This window comes from Macaca fascicularis, chromosome 4 (genome assembly GCF_037993035.2).
Source record: "Macaca fascicularis isolate 582-1 chromosome 4, T2T-MFA8v1.1".
NCBI lineage: Eukaryota > Metazoa > Chordata > Mammalia > Primates > Cercopithecidae > Macaca > Macaca fascicularis.
Genome location: NC_088378.1, coordinates 135,697,122 through 135,721,583, shown reverse-complemented (window position 1 = coordinate 135,721,583; position 24,462 = coordinate 135,697,122). Strand labels below are relative to the sequence as shown.

Here is a 24,462-nt window from a genome sequence, read left to right as displayed (position 1 = left end):
CTCTAAATGACAAACGCTGGAAAAGGAAAGTCCCATGAATTAGGAAGAAGTTTAATCTGAGTGGTTGTCTCCAATAAGAATGGATTGATGGGTAAACCAGGCACGGTGGCTCATGCCTATAATCCCAACACTTTGGGAGGCCAAGACAAGTGGATCATGAGGTTAGGAGTTTGAGACCAGCCTGGCCAATATGGTGAAACCCTGTCTCTACTAAAAATACAAAAATTATCCGGGTGTGGTGGTGAGTGCCTGTAGTCCCAGCTACTCGGGAGACTGAGGCAGAAGAATCACTTGAACCCAGGAAGCGGAAATTGCAGTGAGCCGAGATCATGCCACTGCACTCCAGCCTAGGCGACAGAGTGAGATGCCGTCTCAAAAAAAAAAAAAAAAAAAAGGAATGGACTGATGGATTTTTCTTAGGTTCCAGTTTTCAATTATAAAGTAAATAGAATGATTTCTTCCAATATGGTAGTATACACAATTACAAAGGAAATGAAGAAACCTGCATTTTTAGAGTGCAAAAGTACACCATGAATCTTTAAAGGCTGAAAGCTAAAGGTGTCTAACATTGTCTCCATGTTGGGGATGAACAGAAAGTCATCAACATGGGCCAGGTGTGGGTGGGTGCTGCCAAGGACCAGAACAGATGGTGCCTCTACAAAAGGAGGAGGAGCAAGGGAGACAATGGCACAACTATACCATGGAACAGAAAGAAAGTGTGACATAAAGTCAGATGCTTAAAGTTTCAATGCTGGACAGGCCACGTATGAGCTGTGAGCCTCAGCCTCTTAGGGGAAAGTATGGCCTGCCTCTCAAGGCAGTTGTGAAAATTACATGAGATAGTGTATATACATGTGCCCAACTCGGTCTGGCACATAGCAGACAGCAACGTGGGTTGAATAAAATCTAAAGTAACAACTACAGCCTAAGACCAGAAGGGGAGAACATAGCCCAGTAGAATAATCTAAGATGGAAAAGCCCAAATAACAAGAGATTATCAAAGTATAATTGAATCAGAAAACGGAGTTGAAAAATAAAAGGATCTCATGCATGGAAAAGCTCTTAATCTCTTCCAAGCCTCTCATTTTGTAGATAAGGAAACCAAGACCCAGTTCAATCTAGTAACTTGCCTCGGGTCAGATGGACAGTGAGTCAAGACAGAGCAAACATACCAGACTGCAATCCAGAGTTCTTTCTGCTATGAAAAGCTTCCTTTTGCCCAAGACCAAAGAGAAGCTGGACTTACTTAAGAGGCAGTCGTATTCCCTTAGGAGTAAGAAAATATGACAAAATAGGATCTGAGGATAAAAGAAGGAAAACCATCCAAAGGCACAAATCTCAAAAGAAGCACTCAAACACCGTTAGTATTCGGGATGTTCAAACCTGTGCCATCACCAAGAGGGAGAGAGAGTGCTGTAAACTGAGATAAGCTGGCTAAAAAAGGAATATTATACTTACGAGGCATTAAACAATGACATCAGTATTGTTAGCTGTGCACCTAAACTGTCTACCATATAGGAGGGAGAGAAAAGAGAACTGTCAGAGAAACCCAAGAGTAGAAAAGAAGTCAGGACCAGGGGCACAGCTTTTGAAGGCAAAATCATCCCTGTCCTTTTCACCTGAAGATGGGTGGGTGTGGAAGGAAGTGGGGAAGACCCTGCAGGTACTGGACAGGCAGCCCCAAGTTTGAGGTGTCATTTCATCCCACCCTCTTCAAACTGGAGTACAACACAGCCCAGTGCCTTTTACAGTGCTGGCTCAGAGCAGCTGAACTGTGGAGAATTCCTGGTGAGCTGCTTTTTATCTGAAGCATTCAGACCTACACCTTGAAGAGATTTGCAGCTGACTCCCAGGATGTTCTGGGAGTTACTAGGCGTGGCACAGATTGCTGTTTCAATGAAGTTCAGAGCGTCCTGTTTTTCATTTCTTGAAAAATAATAATGTCCTGTGCTTACTAAACCAATCGCAGCTCAGTACATCAGAATTGGTTCATTTTAGGCTGGGCGTGGTGGCTCACACCTGTAATCCCAGAATTTTGGTAGGCCAAAGTGGGCAGATCACTTGAGGTTAGGAGTTTCAGACCAGCCTGGCCAACGTGGTGAAACCTCGTCTCTACCAAAAATACAAAAATTAGCAGAACGTGGTGACACATGCCTGTAGTTCCAGCTACTCAGGAGGCTGAGGCAGGAGAATCTCTTGAACCTGGGAGGCAGAGGTTGTAGTGAGCCGAGATTGCGCCACTACAGTCCAGCCTGGGCAACAGAGCAAGGCTCTGTCTCAAAAAAAAAAAAAAAAAAGGAATTGGTTCATTCTATCTCAAAAAAAAAAAAAAAAAACAAAACAAACAAACAAAAAAAAACCCAGGAATTGGTTCATTGTATTTTTATTTTGATTGACCTTATACTGCCTTCAGTGTCCAAGATTCTGGTGGCCTAGCAGTCACATAACAGCTGATCAATGACTAACAGAATTCAGTCAGGATCAGGATGGGGTTGGGATGGTAGGAGGGGGATCAGAGCTCCTGCCAAGGCCTCCCCAGTACTTACCTGTCTTAATACGACTAACCCCTGTGAATCCACATAGTGTACCATGGAGAAATCCAGGATGATGGTGTGGACACTGGGCAGTAGAGACGCATCTGAGTAAGGGATGAGTGATCTCCTTCCCTGGCTTTCTGCCACATCAGGCAGTCCTGGCGAGCTGTTTCTTGATGAGTTATTAGGAAGCCAAACTTTCTCCACCTCCTCATATTGTTGCCCTTGATTCTTCTGAGACATGGATGATACCGTGTATGGCACTTGGTCTTCAGATGCAGTTTGGCTTGTGTTCACGCTCTCAAAATGTGAGCAGTGAATCAGGTTAACAGAGGATGCGTCGGGATCCAGTTTATTTTCAAATCGCTCTGTGTAAAGAATCTGGGACGACAGAGTTAAGGGAGGGCTGTGGTAAGACACCAACAAGGGCCGGAAGGACTTGCAACAATGCTATTTCTTGTCTCTGCCAGCTCATGTCCCTCTCTCATGAAACTTCTCCTGAGAGTAGGTACTGTACATTTTTTACTTGGATATCTGTCACTTCAAGCTCACAACTGAAGCCACCGCAGTCATCTTTCCTCATCTTCACCACCCACGACACCCCCCTCCCAACTTCTGATGTTCATCACTGTCCCAGTGAGTCAGACTTAAAACATCTTTGTTTTACCCCTTTACCTCATCCTTGGGTCCTAGTTAGTCTCCAGTGCCTACTAATACTTTGTGTGAAGTATTTTTTCCCCATCAGTCCCTCGTCTCAGCATCCCCTTCCTTTATCAGTGCAACAATCTCCTTTCAGACTTCCTTAAGAAGACAAAAAGCACTTGAAGCCTGGGTGCGATGGCTCAAGCCTATAATTCTAGCACTTTGGAAGGTCAAAGCAGGTGGATCCCTTGAGCTCAGCAGTTCGAAACCACCCTGGGCAACACGGCAAAAACCTGTCTCTACAAAAAATACAAAAAAAAAAAAAAAAAGCTGGGTGTGTTGGTGAGCCTGTAGTCCCACCTACTGGGGAGGCTGAGGTGGGAGGATTGCTTGAGCCTGGGAGGTGAAGGTTGCAGTGAGCCAAGATTGCACCAATGCACACTCCAGCCTGGGTGACAGAGTGAGACCCTGTTGCGCCCTGCCCCCCACCCCCCGCCAAAAAAAGAAAAGAAAAGAAAGCTGGCACACGCCTATGGTCCCAGGTACTCGGGAGGCTGAGGTGAGAGGATCGCTTGAGCCTGGGAGGTCGAGGCTGCAGTGAGCTGTGACCACACCACTACGCTCCAGATTGAGCAACAGAGCAAGACCTTATCTCCAAAAAAAAAAAAAAAAAAAAAAAATTACATGAGCAAAGCTGTCTTTACCACTGCATCAATCTCCTAAAGGCCCAGACTGCCTGCTATAGCTTACGGACAGTACCAAGGACCAGGAACACAACGATGTGCAGGATGAAAATGTAGACTCTGCATTCACAGGAACCAGACTCTACCTGGCAGTATGCACATGTTCATTAAAGGGGTAAGTAAGGCCAGGCATGGTGGCTCACGCCTGTAATCCCAGAACTTTGGGAGGCCGAGGTGGGTGGATCATCTGAGGTCAGGAGTTCGAGACCAGCCTGACCAACATAGCGAAACCCCATCTCTACTAAAAATACAAAATTAGCCGGGTGTGGTGATGCATGCCTGTAATCCCAGCTACTTAGGAGGCTGAGGCAGGAGAATCGCTTGAACCCAGAAAGCAGAGGTCACAGTGAGCTGAAATTGTGCCATTGCACTCCAGCTGGGCAACAAGAGTGACACTCCATCTCAAAAAAAAAAAAAAAATGCTGGGGGGTGGGTGGGTGGCTCACGTCTGTAAGCCAAGCACTGTGGGAGGCCAAGGCAGGCAGATCACCTGAGGTTGGGGGTTCGAGACCAGCCTGACCAACATGGAGAAACCACATCTCTATTAAAAATACAAAATTAGGCCGGGCGTGGTGGCTCAAGCCTGTAATCCCAGCACTTTGGGAGGCCGAAACGGGTGGATCATGAGGTCTGGAGATCGAGACCATTCTGGCTAACACGGTGAAACCCCGTCTCTACTAAAAATACAAAAAACTAGCCGGGTGAGGTGGCGGGCGCCTGTAGTCCCAGCTATTCGGGAGGCTGAGGCAGGAGAACGGCGTGAACCCGGGAGGCGGAGCTTGCAGTGAGCTGAGATCCAGCCACTGCACTCCAGCCTGGGCCACAGAGCGAGACTCCGTCTCAAAAAAAAACAAACAAACAAACAAAAAAAATTAGCCGGGTGGGGGTGGTGAATGCCTGTAATCCCAGCTACTTGGGAGGCTGAGGCAGGAAAATTGCTTGAACCCAGGAAGTAGAGTTTGTGGTGAGCCAAGGTTGCGCTGTCGCACTCCAGCCTGGGTAACAAGAGCAAAACTCCGTCTCACAAAAAAATGATAAGTAAGAATATATATGGACGAGAACTATAAGGCACATGGAATAATGAGAAGAATTCCTTTGCTAGAGTGTTGTAATTCTGGGCGATGTTTCTAATTTTTTTTTTTAATGTTATTCTAACAATGTTTCTTGTTAAATAAATTTTAAAAATTTAAAGCTAAAAACAATATGAGGTAGTATATATTGTATAGCAGAAAAGAAAAGAAAAGTGGTGTGGATAGATGCTAATGCTGCAGTTTGCAGTTCAAAGGAGAGAGCTGTTCCCAAGGTCACTGGGGCCAGGCATTTGGGGAACAGGCCAGGGTTGGTTCAGTGGCAGGGAGATGTGAGCTCCTCTAGGCAGAGGGAATTCTCTGAGAGCCACCTTTTTTTGTTTGTTTGTTTTGTTTTTGAGACGGAGTTTCGCTTTTGTCGCCCAGGCTGGAGTGCAATGGCACAGATTCTGGCTCACTGAACTTCCGCCTCCTGGGTTCAAGCAATTCTCCTGCCTCAGCCTCCCGAGTAGCTGGGATTACAGGCACGGGCCACCACGCCCGGCTAATTTTGTATTTTTAGTAGAGACGGGGTTTCACCATGTTGGCCAGGCTAGTTTCGAACTCCTGACCTCAGGTGATCCGCCTGCCTTGGCCTCTCAAAGTTCTGGGATTATGGGTGTGAGCCACCATGCCCAGCCGTCTGAGATCCTTCTTTTCTCTCCTTCATCTACTCTACATTCTTTTTTTTTTTTTTTTTTTTTGAGACGGAGTCTCGCCTTGTCACCCAGGCTGGAGTGCACTGGCGTGATCTCTGCTCACTGCAAGCTCCGCCGCCTCCTGGGTTCACGCCATTCTCCTGCCTCAGCCTCCTGAGTAGCTGGGACTATAGGCGCTCACCACTACACCCGGCTAATTTTTTGTATTCTTTAGTAGAGACGGGGTGTCACTGTGTTAGCCAGGATGGTCTCGATCTCCTGACCTTGTAATCTGCCCGCCTCGGCCTCCCAAAGTGCTGGGATTACAGGCGTAAGCCACCGTGCCCAGCCTACTCTACGTTCTTATCTTTCTTACAATCCCCTCATGTCTTATCTTCCTGACCTTACTTCCCAGGCTAAGTCTGTTATCCTAAGAGCCCCACATTTATTTCTACCTTGGTGTCTGTCCAAGCCTGTCCATGGACTGGGAATCCTTTTTCTTTCCTACCCAACATCAATCCAAAATTCTCTCATAAATTTCCCAGCATAGTCCGTTGCTACTATAAAGTTTTTCTGGCTTTTGTGCTTATGCCAATCTCCCCTTACTTGAAGTCTTAAGAGCTGTTAGAATCTAGCTGGGCATGGTGACTCACACCTGTAATCCCAGCACTTTGGGAGGCCAAGGTGGGTGGATCACCTGAGGTCTGGAGCTCAAGACCAGCCTGACCAATATGGTGAAACCCCATCTCTACTAAAAATACAAAATTAGCCAGGCGTGGTGGCACATACCTGTAATCTCAGCTACTCAGGGCTGTTAGAATCTAAACATACAATTTAAAAGACAGCTATGTGCTATATTGCATGATTCACTATGCTGTCAATTTTAAGATATATCACTATTATGGAAGAAAATAAACAAGCCACGTGTGGTGGCTCACACCTGTAATCCCAGCACTTTGGGAGGCTGAGGCGGGTGGATCGTCTGAGGTCAGGAGTTCGAGACTAGCCTGGCCAACATGGTGAAACCCCGTCTCAGTAGCTCAGTAGAACCTATGCTCCATTAGAATGTGTGGGAACAAGAGTGGATGCTTAGGGTTTTGCAAGCACCTGCGTGGCAGGTGGAGGCGTTTGTGTGTGTGTGTTGTGGGGGAGGATATAAATCTGTGAGATTTATAGAGAGAGCCGCCCCTCCAGAGCGCGCGCTATAGACTAGGTGATTGCCGAAATACCCAAAAGCTAGAAATGAGCAATCCTGCTCTGAGGGAAGGGACTGCTTATACCAAGTCCAGGTTGGAAATAACGAACACTCTGTAATTCTCATCAGTGAAAATAACCTTCAAATGCTGTAAAATTCCCTTCTGAAATAGCAGCCTGTGCTCATCCTCCCCGCTCCTTTCCCCCTATCTCCCATCATCATTTTCTTGGCCACAGGAAGACATCAGGAGACCATGGCAGATCCTTGAGAAGTACAGCAACCTTGACCCTGCCCTAGTTGGAATCAGAAAACAATCTTTAAGTCACTTATTTTCAGAAATCTAAAGCTAGGCAGCTAAAAGCCAGGGAAATAGGTACAACTATTTCAGTCTCAACAGGCAAACTGTATTCTGGTCACTGGTCATCCAGTAGAAGTCAGAACACTTCCCACCTACTTTCATGTGAAAACCTGAACCTCAAGGGGGATCTTTGTGCCTTTTTTTTTTTTTCCAGTCAAGCTGCCAAGGTGAGAGGAACCTTCTATCTTAATTTCTGAATTCTCCATGGTCCATCTAAAAGTCAAAATCCCTTAGTGGTTTTGACTTTTTTTTTTTTTTTTTAAGAAATGACTAGTGTACTTCTTTATAAAGTATGGAGAAAAATACAGGAAAGAAAAGGCATTTCTAACCCTGGGCAGTGGCTCCAGATCATCACAGTTGCAGAAGCACCTGCAAATCTTTTCTCCCTGTAGGCTGGTGTCACTTGAATTAAACAAGCTGAAAATTTCTTCTTCTTTAAGAGGCACCCTTACCATACCAACCTGAAAGACATGAGAGGTTTCATCCAGAGGGAGAATGGTGGAACAGAAGGTGAAAGAGTGGGAGAGGGATGCCAGTGCGGGGGGGCAGATGGGCAGGTCAAGAAAGAAAGGTGGGCAGGAGGGCAGTTACCTCTTTTAACAGCTTATGCTTTAGGTAGTAAACATTTACAAATGTAATTGAGCTGCAGCACTGGAAGATTTTCACCCCAGGAATGGTGATGATCTGCAAGACAAAATGTGAAGTTGAGGGAAATTTCTCAGTTCTTTTATGGAGCAAGAATAATATATCCTTAGAAGCTCCTAGAGTCTGTATTCTTCTTTTTTATTTTTTATTTTGTTTTTTTGAGACAGAGTCTCACTGTGTCACCCAGGCTGGAGTGCAATGGCGTGATCTTGGCTCACTGCAACTTCCACCTCTCGGGTTCAAGCAATTCTCCTGCCTCAGCCTCCTGAGTAGCTGGGATTACAGGCACCTGCCGTCACGCCCTGCTAATTTTTGCATTTTTAGTAGAGACGGGGTTTCACCATGTTAGCCACACTGGTCTCAAACGCCTGGCCTCCCAAAGTGCTGGAATTACAGGTATGAGCCAACGCACCCGGCCTGTATTATTCTTTATTAGAGACAAGAACTAGAAAATTATTTCCTCCCATTTTCACCCTCTGCTTTTCCTGCTGTCTTCTTTCTCCCTCCATTTCCTTACTCCTTTCTTTTTCTTGGCCAAACTCTCCTTAAAGTACATTTACTAATAATCTTTAACTGGCTGCAATACTATAAGAATTTAGCTACTTAAGAGCCCGTCTTGGCCGGGCGTGGTGAGTCATGCCTGTAATCCCAGCACTCTGGAAGGCTGAGGCAAGCAGATTGCCTGAGCTCAGGAGTCCAAGACCAGCTTGGGCAACATGGTGAAGCCCCATCTCTACTAAAATACAAAAAATTAGCAGGGTATGATGGGGCATGCCTGTAATCCCAGCTACTGGGGATGCTGAGGCAGGAGAATTTCTTGAACCTGGGAGGTGGAGGTTGCAGTGAACCGAGATTGAGCCACTACACTATCCAGCTTGGGTGACAGAGCAAGACTCTGTCTCCAAAAAAAAAACAAAACCAAAGGACCCATCTCTACCAGTGTACATCACATCCCTCTCCTTTGTAAATGTGTATCTGCAGTGCAGGAAACAATGGCAAGGGATTTTGTAGAAAAACTGAGCATGAGGTGGGGCCCACCCTATCCCTTAGGCAGAGAAATAGGACCGATTTGGATTCTTACCTCCCGATAATCATTGACGCTTCTATAAATGTTGGTGTTAGGTATTTGACCCAGGAGAAGAATCTTAGCTCTGAAAGGAAATGTACTTGCCTTTAGGTCAGAGTTGCCTTACCTTGCCTTATTAACCTCCTATTACCTGAGGCAAAGTACCTGTGTGAACGAACACTGGTGATGAAGAAAGCAGAAACTACTGAGATAATTAGTCCAATGTCCAGTCCCAGGAAAATTGAAGATGAAAATGTCATCATCCAAAGAGCCTTATGGAAAAGGGAATGAGGGAAAAAGGAAGATTATGGAAACAAGTACAACTGAGAAAATGATCAGTCCTGTTTCTCAACTCACCTTTACCCTCTCCCTTACTACACCTGGGCTTTAGAGAAATATTCCATAGCCACATGAACTAGGGCCCTCAAGGATGCCTAGCAATTCTTTTATGCATCCCTGGTCGCCTCTGTCTTCAAATCTCTCTCAAAACTTCAATTTCCTCATGTGCAAAATAGTAATAATGTCTACTTTATAGGCTTTGTTGAGATTAGGAATACCATTTGCAAAACCAACTAGCATACTCACCAAATGGTAGTTGCTATTTTAAGACCTATAAGGGTTGTTGCAAATCTTTACCATCCTTTTCAAGTCCCTACCCCAGCACCTTCTCCATTACTTCATCTACACAGAAGAAAAATAGGCTGAAATTCCCTTAAATATCTACTTTCCTCACCACCTGCCACTTGTCAGTATCTGTACTCAACGTTTCCTTATTCTCTTCCATCCTGTTTGAAGTGTTATGCCTCCTTCTGGAATAGCAACTCTATCTGTGCAGTGTACACATCTCCTGTTAGCTCTCAGGGATCTGGCTCCAAAAGTTACCCCCTTTCATATTTCTCTGCCTCTCCTGGGTCCTCCTGTCATCACATTCTATCCTCCACCTTTTATTTCTTGCTGTTTCCCCTTTCTGACCTCTGGTTTTGTGCTCCAGAGAGACGCAGTGTGCTCCAGCAGGTATTCTGCCTGACAAGACACCTCCTTCTCTAATTGGGATTGGAGACTCATATCCTAAAATGTATTTACATTAACTGGATTAAAAATCATTCAAGGCTGGGCGCGGTGGCTCACGCCTGTAATCCCAGAACTTTGGGAGGCCGAGGCGGGCAGATCACAAGGTCCGGAGTTTGAGAACAGCCTGGTCAATATGGTGAAATCCCGTCTCTACTAAAAATACAAAAATTAACCAGGCGCGGTGGCGGGCGCCTGTAGTCCCAGCTACTCAGGAGGCTGAGGCAGGAGAATGGCGTGAACCCGGGAGGTGGAGCTTGCAGTGAGCTGAGATTGCACCACTGCACTCCAGCCTGGGCGACAGAGCAAGACTCCGTCTCAAAACAAAACAAAACAAGTCATTCAAATATGCAATGAACGACAAATCCTTTTTGCTAGATTTGGACGTAACTGTAGCCACTTAATCCCTTTCATTTAATTTGGCGTAGTTGGAATGAGGTCTTCGTGTTTTCTTGCACCAACAACCTTGACTCTCCTTTGTAAAGCAAAACTGGAGCACTAGGCATCAAAGAGCTGTTTGTGTTCTTTAGGTCCATGGCAGATCTCTTTTGTTTGTTCTTTCTCCCTCTCTCCAACCTCCCTTCTGCCCTCCCCTTCCTCAACCAGGGCATCTACACTCACACAGTCATATTGGTCCTGCCTCCACAGACTGGGTAGGTTAGAAATGGTTTCAAGGTAGGGAACAACGTTGCTCAGAATAATACCAGCCAGCACAGCCTGAGGGGAAAAGATAAATCCTGGTTCATATTCCCTTTGGGGTGTAAAACTCATAAATCCCCACCATGGAATCACAAAAAGTTAGCCTTGCCACTTTGAGATATTTTGCATTGATATTTTATATGAATACCATGTCTATGTTCCAACTCATTGTCCAATCAAATTTTCTCTTTGTTTCTCTTTTCTCTTCCTTTTTGATACAGGGTCTCGCTCTTGCCCAGGCTGGAGTACAGTGGCGTGCCATCATAGCTCACTGCAGCCTCAAACTCCTGGGCTCAAGACGTCCTCCCCACTCAACCTCCCAAGTAGCTGGGACTACAGGTGCATGCCATCACTCACGGCTAATTTTGTCTCTACATTTTTCTTTGCGCTCCTCCTTAATTTGCCAAAAACACAAGGCAAGTTCAGGCCAAGGTCAAGGCCTGACTGATTCAGCCAGGAAAGCTGACAATGGCCCCTTGTAGATTCAGATAGTTCATTACTCTCATAGACAGTGAGAGGAAGAGTAACTTGAGGAAAGTGAAAATCACCTCCTTAGCATTGAACAGGCCCCGCAGACAAAAACTTCTTATCTGAGCAATATAGAAGGGAGCAAAGACCACCTAATGACCATCCAACAGGCCATCCGGAGGCAAAACTCCTTATCTAGGAATTTAGAAGTAGTCAAACTTCCCTAATATCTAAAATTGGCATGTGATTCCAGGCCTCTTTCAACTTTTGTAAGTAACAAAAATTTCTTTTTTTTTTTTTTTTTGAGACGGAGTCTCGCTCTGTCGCCCAGGCTGGAGTGCAGTGGCGCGATCTCGGCTCACTGCAAGCTCCGCCTCCTGGGTTCACGCCATTCTCCTGCCTCAGCCTCCTGAGTAGCTGGGACTACAGGCGCCCACAACCGCGCCCGGCTAATTTTTTGTATTTTTAGTAGAGACGGGGTTTCACCGTGGTCTCGATCTCCTGACCTTGTGATCCGCCCGCCTCGGCCTCCCAAAGTGCTGGGATTACAGGCGTGAGCCACCGCGCCCGGCCCAAAAATTTCTATATATCTCTGGAATACTGTGCTGAAACTCGTTTTACAACCCTAAGCTCCCGCCTTAAGGTCCACAAATGCTCCTAAGGAAAACCCACCATAGCGCACTCAGTCCTCTTGCTGAGGTGCCTCACTGCATCCTTTTGCAGTGTTCTTCCCTTCTAATAAACTTTCCTTTTTCAAACCTATTTCAAATACTATTGTCAGTAAATTCTTTTTCCCAACCCACAAGTCAACCACTCGCAGGTGCCGGGGCTCTGACATCTCACCAGGCATAGCTAAAGGTTATGGTCATCTATCCCCTTCTGTTTCTGTGTTACTTTTGATGTGTGGAACAAGATCCATGGGAGCTGGTGCCTTTGGCTACTTGGCCTTGCCTTGTCTGGTTTGCTTGACATATCTGTTACCTACATTATCTAGAAACCATTCTCAGATGGGATGATAAATTAAGAGAACTTACACTCACAGAAACTCTAAAACAATTCCAACTGGGCTTTTCTTCATGTTGAATCATAATATACTGTAATATATTTCAGTATATATTTCACTAATGAAATACCATTTTGTTTATCAAATTAAGTGAGCAAATTTAAAATACTGATAGCCAAGTGTGGTGGCTCATGCCTGTAATCCCAGCACTTTGTGAGGCTGAGGCAGGAGGATCACTTGAGCCCAGGAGTTCGAGACCAGCCTGGGTGACATAGTGAGATGCCATCTCTACAAAAAAAAAAAAAAAAAAATTAAATTAACCAGGTGTGGTGGCATGCAACTATAGTCCCAGCTACTCGGGAGACTGAGGTGGGAGGATCACTTAAGCCTAGGAGATGGAGGTTGCAGTGAGCTGTGATCGTGCCACTGTACTCCAGCCCAGTGAAGCAGCAAGACTCTATCTCAAAAAAATAAAATAAAAGCATTGATAATACCCTTTATACATGGTTGTTGAGTATAATACGGCAGTGCCCTTTGGGAAAATCACTTGACAATATATCCAGAAATGCTGATATGTTTTCACACAAAATCTTTGTTTTACTTTTAGAAATTGATCCTAAATCTTGGCCAGACACAGTGGCTCATGTCTGTAATCCCAGCACTTTGGGAGTCTGAGGCAGGTGGATCTCTTGAAGCCAGGAGTTCCAGACCAATTTAGCTAATGTGGCAAAAACCTGTCTCTACTACAAATACAAAAATTAGCTGGGCATGGTGGTACATGCCTGTAATCTCAGCTACTTGGGAGGCTGAGGCATGAGAATCACTTGAACCTGGGAGGCGGAGGTTGCAGTGAGCCAAGATCACACCACTGTACTCCAGCCTGGGTGACAGAGACTCTGTCTCAAAAAAAAATCTTAAATCTAGAAAACTGTAGATGTGCCAGGTGTGGTGGCTCATACCTGTAATCCCAGCACTTTGGGAAGCCAAGGTGGGTGGATAATTTGAGGTCAGGAGTTCGAGACCAGCCTGGCCAACGCAGTGAAACCTCGTCTCTACTAAAAATACAAAAATTAGCTGGGCAGTAGTGGCATGTGCCTGTAATCCCAGCTACTGGGGAGGCTGAGGTAGGAGAATTCCTTGAGCCTGGGAGGCAGAGGTTGCAGTGAGCCGAGATTGGGCCACTGCTCTCCAGTCTGGGCAAGAGAGTGAGACCCTGTCTCAAAAAAAAAAAAAAAAGGTAGACATACAAAATTACTCATTGTTATTCATAACAAAAATGTAGACAACCTAATTTTCCAATAATGTCAAATGTTATACAATGAAGTATCATGCTATATATTAAATAAAAATGAATATAAAATTATACAGTTAGGTTACAACTATGCAAAGTGATATCCATTTATAGAAAATAATATTGGTTGGATAGATGCCAAAATGTTAATAGTTGTTTTATTTGTGATTGTGAATGACATTTTTATCTATTTTGCATTTTCCAAAGTTTTGAAAATGAGCATGTTTACTTTTATAATGGAAAGAAAGTTTCCTAAATATGAGGAAATGAAGATTTATGCGCATAAGGATATAAAAATCTTCAGGGCTTCAAAGTAGAATTTAACCTACTTTTAAGAAACATTATTGCTCACACCTGGCTGGGCGTAGTGGCTCATGCCTGTAATCCCAGCACTTTGGGAGGCCGAGGCGGGTGGAATCACCTGAGGTCGGGCGTTTGAGACCAGCCTGACCAACATGGAGAAACCCCGTCTCTACTAAAAATACAAAAAAGTTAGCTGGGTGTGATGGCACATGCCTGGAATCCCAGCTACTCGGGAGGCTGAGGCAGGAGAATCGCTTGAACCTGGGAGGCGGAGGTTGCCGTGAGCTGAGATTGCGTCATTGCACTCCGGCCTGGGCAACGAGAGTGAAACTTCAACTCAAAAAGAAAAAAAAAAAAAAAGAAACATTTTTGCTCACACCTGTAATCCCAGCACTTTGGGAGGCTGAAGTGGGTGGATCACCTGAGGTCAGGAGTTCAAGACCAGCCTGGCCAACATGGCGAAACCCCGTCTCTACTAAAAATGCAAAAATTAGCCAGGCATGGTGGCAGGTGCCTGTAATCCCGGCTACTCCGGAGGCTGAGGTAGGAAAATCACTTGAACCTGGGAGGCAGAGGTTGACGTGAGCTGAGCTGAGATCATGCCACTGCACTCCAGCCTGGGCAACAGAGGGAGACTGCCATCTCAAAAAAAAAAAAAAAATTTTCTTGTGGTCATGAAATTCCTGTATTGGTTTAATTTCTTAGCCCTTTCCTAGCTGTCCTCTCCTCTATATTCTCTGCCTGGGAATTAGAACTAATCCTACCATGAGGAATGGCTGAGTCCACGGTTACTCTGGCTTTCTGAGGGTACCCAGTGACCCGTTAGACACAACAGGTCAGTAGAGGAGGGAAAAACAAAGATGAAGTTGGCAGAAATTACTTCTTTCCCACCATACCGTCTTTGCCACTATGCTATCTTCTTTCCAGTCAAGAATCTCCAAACTTCCTTCAGTTTGAAGAAATACGGTGGGAAGGAAAAGAAAATCAACCTCGTAGGGTTTTTGAAAGGTTTTTGATGTAAGGCAGGGAGTATGGAGAGGAAACAAATCTTTTCATAAAACAATATGCAACATTTTTATCCTTCTAAATGTTAAGGTGAAACATGCTCATGGTATAAAGATGAGTTAAATTCATACATAATTTCCATTATCCCAGAGATAACCACTGGTATGTTCTGTGTTTTTCTTCCACACAAAATTGGAATAATATTGAATATATTATTTTGTATCATGTTTTTCAAAATTTGTGTTGGTCCTCTTGTAACTAGTTGAGATCCTAGCCTGAATGCTCTACTAATGACTCTTAACAAGGGTTTTGCAACTCTTCACAGTTTTTCAAGAAAGGAAGAAGTCATTTATAGCTTAGTACTCACAGAACCTTATTGTTACAGTAATTCAACTATTCCGTTGATCTTCTTATAATCACAACTGCTCACTCAGAAACATGCTAACTAGGTGCTATAAAAGTAATGTGATGTAACATAGCAGCCAAAAGCAAGGGCTGTTCTGTCCCCAACATGTTTATAATAAAGGAGTCCCAACTTTTATCACTACCCTTCAGTGAACTCTGATCATTTTTGTTTGGAATTTTAAAATTCTGCTCCATTTAGTTGTAAAGAAAAAATATCCACATCCAAAGTAAATTAGTGAGTGGCCCTCCTAAAATAGATTCCAACAGTGATAACAACAAAGGTGCTGTGGAAACTGGAGATGACCTCTACTGGGAATCAGAGGACCGCTTGCGTGTCAATTTGAGCTTACTAGTTCCACCCTCCTTGCATAGATTCCATGCCTTGGCTCTAAGGTCCTTGAATCATATGAGCAGAAGGCAGCAGTAGCCTTGTGGGTGCTCTACTGAAACCTGCTATTCACCAGGTGGAAAGGAAGCATTCAGAAGGATGGAGATCACATTTACAACCACCCCAGCTTCAGGGACAGCCACCTCGGTGTGTAACCAAGCTGCTACATCCACAAATAAACCTTCTCTCACCTCCCTTAAGTACTATATAAAAATGGCTAACAGGAACATGAAGAAAACTTAAAAGGAGATGATGGTCACTGAGTATAGACCTACTGTAACTTAAGAACAGAAGGATTATAGCTAGTAATTAACAAACCTGGCATCTCTAACCACAAGTTGCTCAGTTTCACACAAAGGGAAGAAATGACACATTTGTATATAGAGGCATCCTAGCTGAATACCGAGTTAAGGCATAACTTTCAGACCTGCCTTCTAGTGTTGTGAACTAACCAAGAGGCAGTGTGGCAGCAATGGGAAGATTGAGTTCACACAAATGCAGAACAAGGCCTTCTGGAAGCAGTGTAGGAAAACAGATGGCATGAATGCACAGTGAGTTTCCAAGCCCATGTTGGTGTGGCATCTGAAGTCTATTTTGGTCATTTTTCACTGAATCCTTACTTATGAAACTTACTTTGTAGCTTAAGCAATAAAAAGAGGATTTAATTATAATAATAATAACTTATTTATTTATTTACTGAGACAGTCTCACTCGGTCACCCAGGCTGGAGTGCAATGGCATGACCTCAGCTCACTGCAGCCTCCCAGGTTCAAGTGATGCACCTGCCTCAGCTTCTGGAGTGGCTGGGATTACAGGCATCTGCCACCACACCCAGCTAATTTTTGTATTTTTAGTAGAGACAGGGTTTTGCCATGTTGGCCCGGCTGATCTTGAACTCCTGATCTCAAGTGATCTGCCCAACTTGGCCTCTCAAAGTGCTAGGATTACACCACTCTTGGCCTATAACTAATGCTTTTTTTTTTTTTTTTTTCAGACGGAGTCTTGCTCTGTAGCCCAGGCTCGAGTGCAGTGGTGGGATCTCGGCTCACTGCAATCTCTGCCTCCCAGGTTCAAGAGATTCTCCTGCCTCAGCCCCTCAAGTAGCTGGGATTACAGGCACGCACCACCATGACCAGCTAATTTTTGTATTTTTAGTAGAGATGGGGTTTCTCCATGTTGGCAAGGCGGGTCTTGAACTCCTGACTTCAGGCTATCTGCCCACCTTGGCCTCCCAAAGTGCTGGGATTACAGGTGCCAGCCATGGTGCCCGGCCCTATAACTAATGTTTCTTGAGTGTTTACTATAGGCGCAATACTATTACATCTATCTATCGACACACCATATAGATCTTATACATAAATATATGTGTGTGTGTACATATATATCACATCATTTAACCCTTAACCCTGTGATGCAGATACTATTATTTTGAATGAAAGGGACTAGAGATAGGCTGGAGCAACCATTGGGGATAATCCGAATGCAATTCTCCTTGGAGATGCCCCCCGCACACGCACACACACACCAACGAGCAATCCAGAGCCCTGGTCATTGTTGACTTAGTTATTTGATCAGTTCTACTTACATTTGGCAGTGCGTAGAAAAAGTGTCCCATCTTCACCATCAGGAGCAGCATCACACCTGCGCCTACCAGAGATGCAAACTGAGGAGACAGAGCCAGTTGGAGAGAAACCATCAGGAATGTATTGGTCCCTGTCTGCAACTGAGGCCTTCTGCTTGGTGAGAAGCATGTCAGTTTTTTTTAAAAGGAGTTGAGTTCAGCCCAAGTGTATTTTTGTGGAACTGACATTTTCAAGTCTTATCAAAGTGCTAAACACATACTAGATACTCAATAAATACTTCCTGAATGAATGGAAAGATGCTCCCTGAGAAGTTCCACGTTGTACTAGGCATTTGAATCTTTACTGCCACTGCTCTGTGCTGTGAATAAGAATTCTCCTAAAATCTGATTTGCATCTCCTTCTGAGTTTAACCTCTCCTTGCACAATTTAGAAAAGCCCTAGTTGGCCGGGCGCGGTGGCTCACACCGGTAATCCCAGCACTTTGGGAGGCTGAGGCGGGCAGATCACGAGGTCAAAAGATGGAGACCATCCTGGCCAACATGGTGAAACCCTGTCTCTCCTAAAAATACAAAAATTAGCTGGGCGTGGTGGCTCGTGCCTGTAATTCCAGCTACTTGGGAGGCTGAGGGAGGAGAATCACTTGAAGACAGAGATTGCAGTGAGCCACGATCGCACCACTGCCCTCCAGCCTGGCGACAGAGCGAGACTCCATCTCGAGAAAAGGAAAGAAAAGCCCTAGTAGCTCTTCAGTGTCAGCTCTAAAATCCCAGCCACCCTACTTCCCATGTAAATACATTTCCCACCCCTCACTCTCCTGTTTGCTGCTTGGGTAACTGCCCATCTAGCAGCTTCAGTGGAGCTTCATCTTCACACAAAGATAATCACTTCCCATTTTCCTGCTTTAGTTTCTTTCTGCTTCAGGGCCATCAAAAGGAAAGAAAGAAAGAAAAAGCTACAAACATGAGTCAAGGCTGTATATAGCAGCTCTGGATCCTATCCCAGTTGGGTTGACTACTCTGGGCTCAGTGTCTCTTGGTAAGCAGTGATTCTCACTTGGCAAAATAAAGGTGGAAAACTAAGAAGCATAGTTTCCTTGATAAGCCCAATGCTCTCTGGATAGTCCTGAACTCATTATATCCTCTATTGGTAAATTTCCATTTTGTAAGCCCCTAGTAATAAAAACAATAGAAACCAGTGTCATTTTCCACTGTGATGGGAATAGGGGATGGGGCAAAACTATAACCACAAATCAAAACAATGGCACAGAAAAGCAAGAACGGAGGGAGTCTCTCAATTCTAATTTACCAAAGAACCACTCAGCAATGATTCTCTGATTTTTCTCTGTATTTTTTACATGGGGGGAAAAACACATCTTCCCACTGGGTTCCCTCTCACTACTCATTGCTATTTGCCATATAAATGTATTGCTGAAAATAATAGCAATGCAATCAACGTCCTTCTTCTTTCTTTCCCCGTCCCAGCTGACTCACAGCTAAAGTGAGTGGCCTGATATGGAAAGGCTGAATCACATGAGAGTAGTGTAGGAAGGACTCAGGAAAATGGATCACCATAACTGAAACTCAGAAAGCTCTGATGGCAAACATTTCAGACACTGTGGAACTGAGACAGGTAACCCCAAAGCCTCTCCAGCCAGGTGACATGTCAGCCTGTTGCTGGATCTAACTTCTGGCTCTAGCTTCAGTTGGCCTTTGCTGATGCTATAGAAAAAAACTATTTTCATTAGCACAGGAAATCTGTATCAGGCCTTTTCTTTTCTGCCACTTTTTTTCTCCAAAATTCTTCTGATTATTTTTAAGGAAACAAAGGCAGGCACACAGCACAATAAGTTGTATAAAACTAGGTTAGGCCAGGTGTGGTGGCTCACACCTGTAATCCCAGCACTTTGGAAGGCCAAGCCAGGCAGATTACCTGAGGTCAGGAGTTTGAGACCAGCCTGGCCAACATGGTGAAACACCATCTCTACTAAAAATAAAAAAAAATTAGCTGGGCATAGTGGCAGGTGCCTGTAATCCCAGCTACTTGGGAGGCTGATGCAGGAGAATTGCTTGTACCTGGTAGGCAGAGGTTGCAGTAAGCCAAGACTGCACCAATGCACTCTAGCCAGGGCAACAAAAGCAAAACTCCATCTCAAAACAACAACAACAACAACAACAAAAACCTAGGTCAAAATGAGCACAAACTAGACACCAAATCTCATAAAATTAGCTGCTCAGAGAGGGTTGGAAGCCTGCCAATAATTGTGTCTCTCTTGGCTGCACAGTCATCGGAATGGGCTTTGGGATCAGAGGACCATCCTCAGTGGCATTGTGCCTCAGGAAGGTGCTTGATGGCTCTCAGAAGCTCAGCCTCAGTGCCTGAACAGGGTCTGATGACAGCAAGCACTGTCTGCCTGCTTTACATCTCATGCATGCTTTGTTTTTCTGACCAGATTTTCCATCACTTTTCCAGACTTTCTTGAACAAAGACTGACTCTGCCTTCTCTCCTGAGAGTCAAAGCCATGTGAGTCCCCATAGCCACAGCCACAAGCAACATGCAGACCCTCAGCCATCAATTGCTCTATGTACAGGGGGTTCCATGAAGCAGAATAGCAGATGATGGACACCTACCTGGGCACTTGGGTCTTGGGGTAGAAGTGATTATTTTTGAACTCTTAAGTGACAGGTACCCATTAGCATCTAATTTAATTCTCACAACGGGCAAGTTTGTCTTATCCCCACTTTCCAGATGAAGACTAGAGCCTCAGAGAGTAAAATTAATTTGCCCAAGGTCACATACGTCTAGGAAGCATGGAGTCAAGTTCAACCTCCCCTGACCATCTGACTCCAAAATCCAGGCTCTCTCCACGGCCCCACTGGCTTCCTCTAAAAACAACACAACACATTCATTTCTCTCTTTTACAATAACCCATTTTTAAAGCTGTTCTGGGAGCCTGGGCAAGGCAGGTCCTTAGAGAGCAGGGAGCAATGAAAGAAACCTAATATTGGAGAACAGGGGAGCACAGTGGTAAGAACAGGATGAGCAGAAAGATGGACTGCGGGACAGCCCAGCTGGCCACAGGCTTACTAGGGCTCATCACATCCCCTTTGCTATGGGTCAGCCCTGCCAATGCCTCAGGCTGAGGCTGTGGCCAGAAGGACCAGTAGGTTTTGCTGCAACCACTGGAGGGAAATGAGTTCTAGACAGCAATAAATTAAATGAAATCTAGACACATATACACAGTTTGCATCTATGCCAGATAAAAAATAAAAACAAAGTGACCCTTGATGGCAGGTTATTTTTGAGAGGTTCAGAGCCAGCCCCCTGTTTCTCTTTTCTGCAGTCCTAAGGAACTTTGAAGAAATAGGAGCATTCTCAGGCAGAGGGAATCAAAATCCCCCAAGGGTTTGGGGCACAGTGGCTCATGCCTGTAATCCTAGCACTTTGGGGGGCCGAAGTGAGAAGATCACTTGAGGCCCGGAGTTTGGACAACATAGTGAGACCCTGTCTCTACAAAAAAAAAAAAAAAAAAAAAAAAAAAAAAAATCTTAAGGCCTCCAGAGATAACAGGTGGAGAGAAAACTCCACTCCCATGGAATGAAGAAGATGAATGAGTCTCAGAGGACTTTTCTGGTCCAGATTTGGAACTCAAGAGTATAGTCTGGGCAGCTGCCATGTGTAGGGCCAGGGGTCAGCAGCATTCTCTGCTTGAGCCAGCGATTTGCAATGGCATGTCAAGGCCTCAGGGAGGGCTTTTCAGCATTCCTAGGGGCATGCCTCCCTGTGGAGGGCCACTGCACTGCCTTGAGAGGTGTCACTGGCAGAACTGTGCTGCACAGGGGAACAAGGTGGCAGTGGAAAACAAAATGTGTGCCATAGGCTACCTTTGAGGCAGACCTTCTTTCCAACAGGCTAAATGCTAAAAGTGGGCTTGCTCAGGGGTTGGAAATTCAATCGTCCACCAAAACCCTTCCAAAACTTGGCCTTTCTATTCCCAGAATCAATGAGTGCAGTTGGCAAAGCCATTCTTTCTCCAGTCCGCATTACATGCACAAGTAGAATCCTGCCATTAAGACAACTCTGAGGCTGAACTGAAGCCCTTCTTCCTCCTTCCATCTACACATACCCTAAACCCTTTCAGTGCTCCATGAAAGTCCCACTTCTGCCATCATTCTCCTTGCAATATTTATGCCTCTTTTAAAAAATTGTCCTCATTTTGCACTCAATTTTCCTTGCACTGTGCTTTAGTTTTTTCTAGTCGTGCACATCTTGTCTCTCAAATTTACATTATGCTTATATACTGAATAAACAAAGTATGTCAGAAAAAGTTAGTGGAACTAATCTCTAGGGATAGCCATTTCCATTTCTTCTTATAAAGCTCTCCAGTCTTTTTGGAGTCTCTTTGACTCCAGAGTTTTTGCATGCTTGTACAAACACTCTTCTTTTGAACATAGCCCAAATTTCTCTGTCTGTTAAGCAGTAGTGGAAAAGGCCAATGTATCCGGAAGAAGCTCTGTGACAAACAAAACTTAGTCCACATAAAGTGGTACGATGTAGTCTTATTCTAGACCAAACTTGTCCAACCCGAGGCCTGAGGGCCACATGTGGCCCAGGACAGCTTTGGTTGCAGCCCAACACAAATTCGTAAACTTTCTTAAAACATTATAAAGTGTTTTTGCTTTTTTTTTTTTTTAGCTTATCAGCTATCATTAGAGTTAGTGCATTTTATGTGTGGCCCAAGACAATTCTCCTTCTTCCAATGGGGCTAGGGGAGCCAAAAGATTGGACACCCCTGCTCTATACCCATGCTCTCACCCCTGCCTAATCTTTCTGACTTGTATTAGCTTTTACCTTATGCTTCACCACATATTTGCCCACGGACTATGACACTGTCTTTCCATGTGAAAGTTGACTGTTCATTCTGCTGACACGTTCGTTTCTGACCATGGCTACACCTTTTACTATATTTCTGCAGAAGCTTGTCTTTGACCTCTGCCACTGTTTCTCTGGCCTCTGAATGCTGACTCATTCCCTGGGCAACCCCAGTTTCAATTCTGATAGCTCTCTGACATTTTGTCACGCTACAAAGTTGAGATGGGACCCCTCTCAGGTTAGCATGTTGTAATTTTATCTAGTCAGTTCAAAACTCATGAACACTGGGCTGGGCGCGGTGGTTCATGCCTGTAATCCCTGCACTTTGGGAGGCCAAGGTGGGCAGATCACTTGAGTTCAAGAGTTCAAGACCAGCCTGGCCAACATAGTAAAACTCCACCTCTGCTAAAAATGCAAAAATTAGCTGGACGTCATGGCGGATGCCTGTAATCCCAGCTACTTGGGAGGCTGAGGCAGGAAAATCACTTGAGCCTGGGAAGTGGAGGTTGTAGTGAGCCGAGATCGCATCACTGCACTCCAGCCTGGGCGACAGAGCAAGACTATGTCTCAAAACAAAAACAAAACCAAAAACAAAAAACTCATAAACATTAGACTTATAAAATTTCATGCCTGCAGTTAGACACTTTGCCTCTACAGTCTTTTCGACCACCATTTTCTCTATGTTACGCTTAACACCTACCTACAACATTTAGTTTACTGACTCAGAATACCTGCAGAAAATCTGACCTAGATAATTTTCTCTTATACAAAAGTAGAACAATTACACATTCTCTGGGCTCTGCTAGACAAAGACCCGACTTCTTGTCATGAAAGCCCCTTGCCATGCCCTTTTGAGGAAGCCCGGAAAGTTTGTGGTTTGCTGCCAGGGTGTGTAGAGTTGTATTATTGCTTTTCCAGACTAGGTGTGAGAATGCATCTTCCCATAGTGGGGGAAAACATTAGCAGATGATGGTAAGTTTACCAGAAATATTCCTTTTTTTTTTTTTCTTTGAGACGGAATCTCATTCTGCCACCCAGGCTGGAGTGCAGTGGCACCATCTCAGCTCATTGCAACCTCTGCCTCCTAGGTTCAGCGATTCTCCTGTGCCAGCCTCCTGGGTAGCTGGAATTATATGCGTGCGCCGCAACACCCAGCTAATTTTTTTTTTTTTTTTTTGTATTTCTAGTAGAGACGGGGTTTCACCATGTTAACCAGGCTGGTCTCAAACCCCTGACCTCAAGTGATCCGTCCTCTTCAGCCTTCCAAAGTGTTGGTATTACAGGCGTGAGCCACCACACCTGGCCAGTTTACCTAAAATATTCTTATCCTTTAGGTATGTTACATGGAAAGTGGGGTTTTGTTGGCTAATATATGGAAACCTCTCACATATAATATTTCTATAGAAAATGGCTTTCGGCAGGGCACGGTGGCTCACACCTGTAATCCCAGCACTTTGGGAGCCTGAGGCGGGTGGATCACAAGGTCGGGAGATCGAGACCATCCTGGCTAACACAGTGAAACCCCGTCTCTACTAAAAATACAAAAAAAATTAGCCGGGCATGGTGGCGGGCGCCGGTAGTCCCAGCTACTCGGGAGGCTAAGGCAGGAGAATGGCGTGAACCCAGGAGGCGGAGCTTGCAGTGAGCCGAGATCGCGTCACTGCACTCCAGCCTGGGTGACAGAGTGAGACTCCGTCTCAAAAAAAAAAAAAAAAAAGAAGAAACAGAAAATGGCTTTCAAGTTCCACATTGATAAGTAACTTTTAAGACAAAATCTGAGCAAAAATTAAGGCAAGCATGGAATCCAAATTCTTCCCAGAGGTCTTTCCCATTAAGTATAACATTAAAACAGCAACAAGATTAAACCCATTTAATTCCCTCCTCTGAATATACATATGAATTGATATGAATATGTTTATGTAGTAGAGATCAAACTGTATTTCAACATACCTGTTGTCTTCCTCCAGATTTATCCTGGATAATAGTCCTAGCAACAGCACCAGTAAACACACAAGATCTGAAAAATGAACTGACGACATTGCAAAGGCCGATGGCTATTAAATCCTGTAAAGAAATGGCAGATGCTTTAGGCCCCCCTCTTTGTTGAAGAATGCTGATTTTATTTTGAGTTGAAGGCATATGGTTTATTTTTTTATATGATGATAGGGTTGTTTGCGTCACTTGAAATAACAGATTGAAATATTATTAGAAGACTAGGCGAGGTGGCTCACGCCTATAAGCTCAGCACTTTGGGAGGCTGAGGCTGGTGGATCACCTGAGGTTGGGAGTTTGAGACCAGCCTGACCAACATGGAGAGAAACCCCATCTCTACTAAAAATAGAAAATTTGCCAGGCGTAGTAGTGCATGCCTGTAATCCCAGCTACTCAGGAGGCTGAGGCAGAAGAATCGCTTGAACCTGAGAGGTGGAGGTTGTGGTGAGCCGAGATTGTACTACTGCACTCCAGCCTGGGCAACAAGAGTGAAACTCTG

At 44.8% G+C, this 24,462-nt stretch overlaps 1 protein-coding gene and 1 long non-coding RNA gene across 4 annotated transcripts in view; one reads left to right on the top strand and one right to left on the bottom strand.

Annotated features, from left to right (window-relative positions):
- The window catches only part of SLC26A8 (solute carrier family 26 member 8), an 80,409-nt gene that overhangs the window by 8,428 nt on the left and 47,519 nt on the right, over positions 1 to 24,462 (bottom strand). The window contains exons 10-17 of one of the 2 annotated variants that reach the window (XM_005553202.5): positions 23,922 to 24,035; positions 17,104 to 17,181; positions 10,578 to 10,673; positions 9,054 to 9,160; positions 8,904 to 8,973; positions 7,769 to 7,861; positions 7,507 to 7,638; positions 2,547 to 2,915 (exon numbers count right to left, since the gene is read on the bottom strand). In XM_005553202.5, coding sequence (XP_005553259.3) covers positions 2,547 to 2,915; positions 7,507 to 7,638; positions 7,769 to 7,861; positions 8,904 to 8,973; positions 9,054 to 9,160; positions 10,578 to 10,673; positions 17,104 to 17,181; positions 23,922 to 24,035 — 1,059 coding nt within the window. Of the gene's footprint in view, positions 1 to 2,546; positions 2,916 to 7,506; positions 7,639 to 7,768; positions 7,862 to 8,903; positions 8,974 to 9,053; positions 9,161 to 10,577; positions 10,674 to 17,103; positions 17,345 to 23,921; positions 24,036 to 24,462 lie in introns of those variants that run through there. The other variant, XM_074038261.1, reaches the window with a different exon arrangement.
- Positions 1 to 24,462, top strand: part of LOC102117245 (uncharacterized) — a 72,494-nt gene that overhangs the window by 31,143 nt on the left and 16,889 nt on the right. The window lies entirely within an intron of this gene.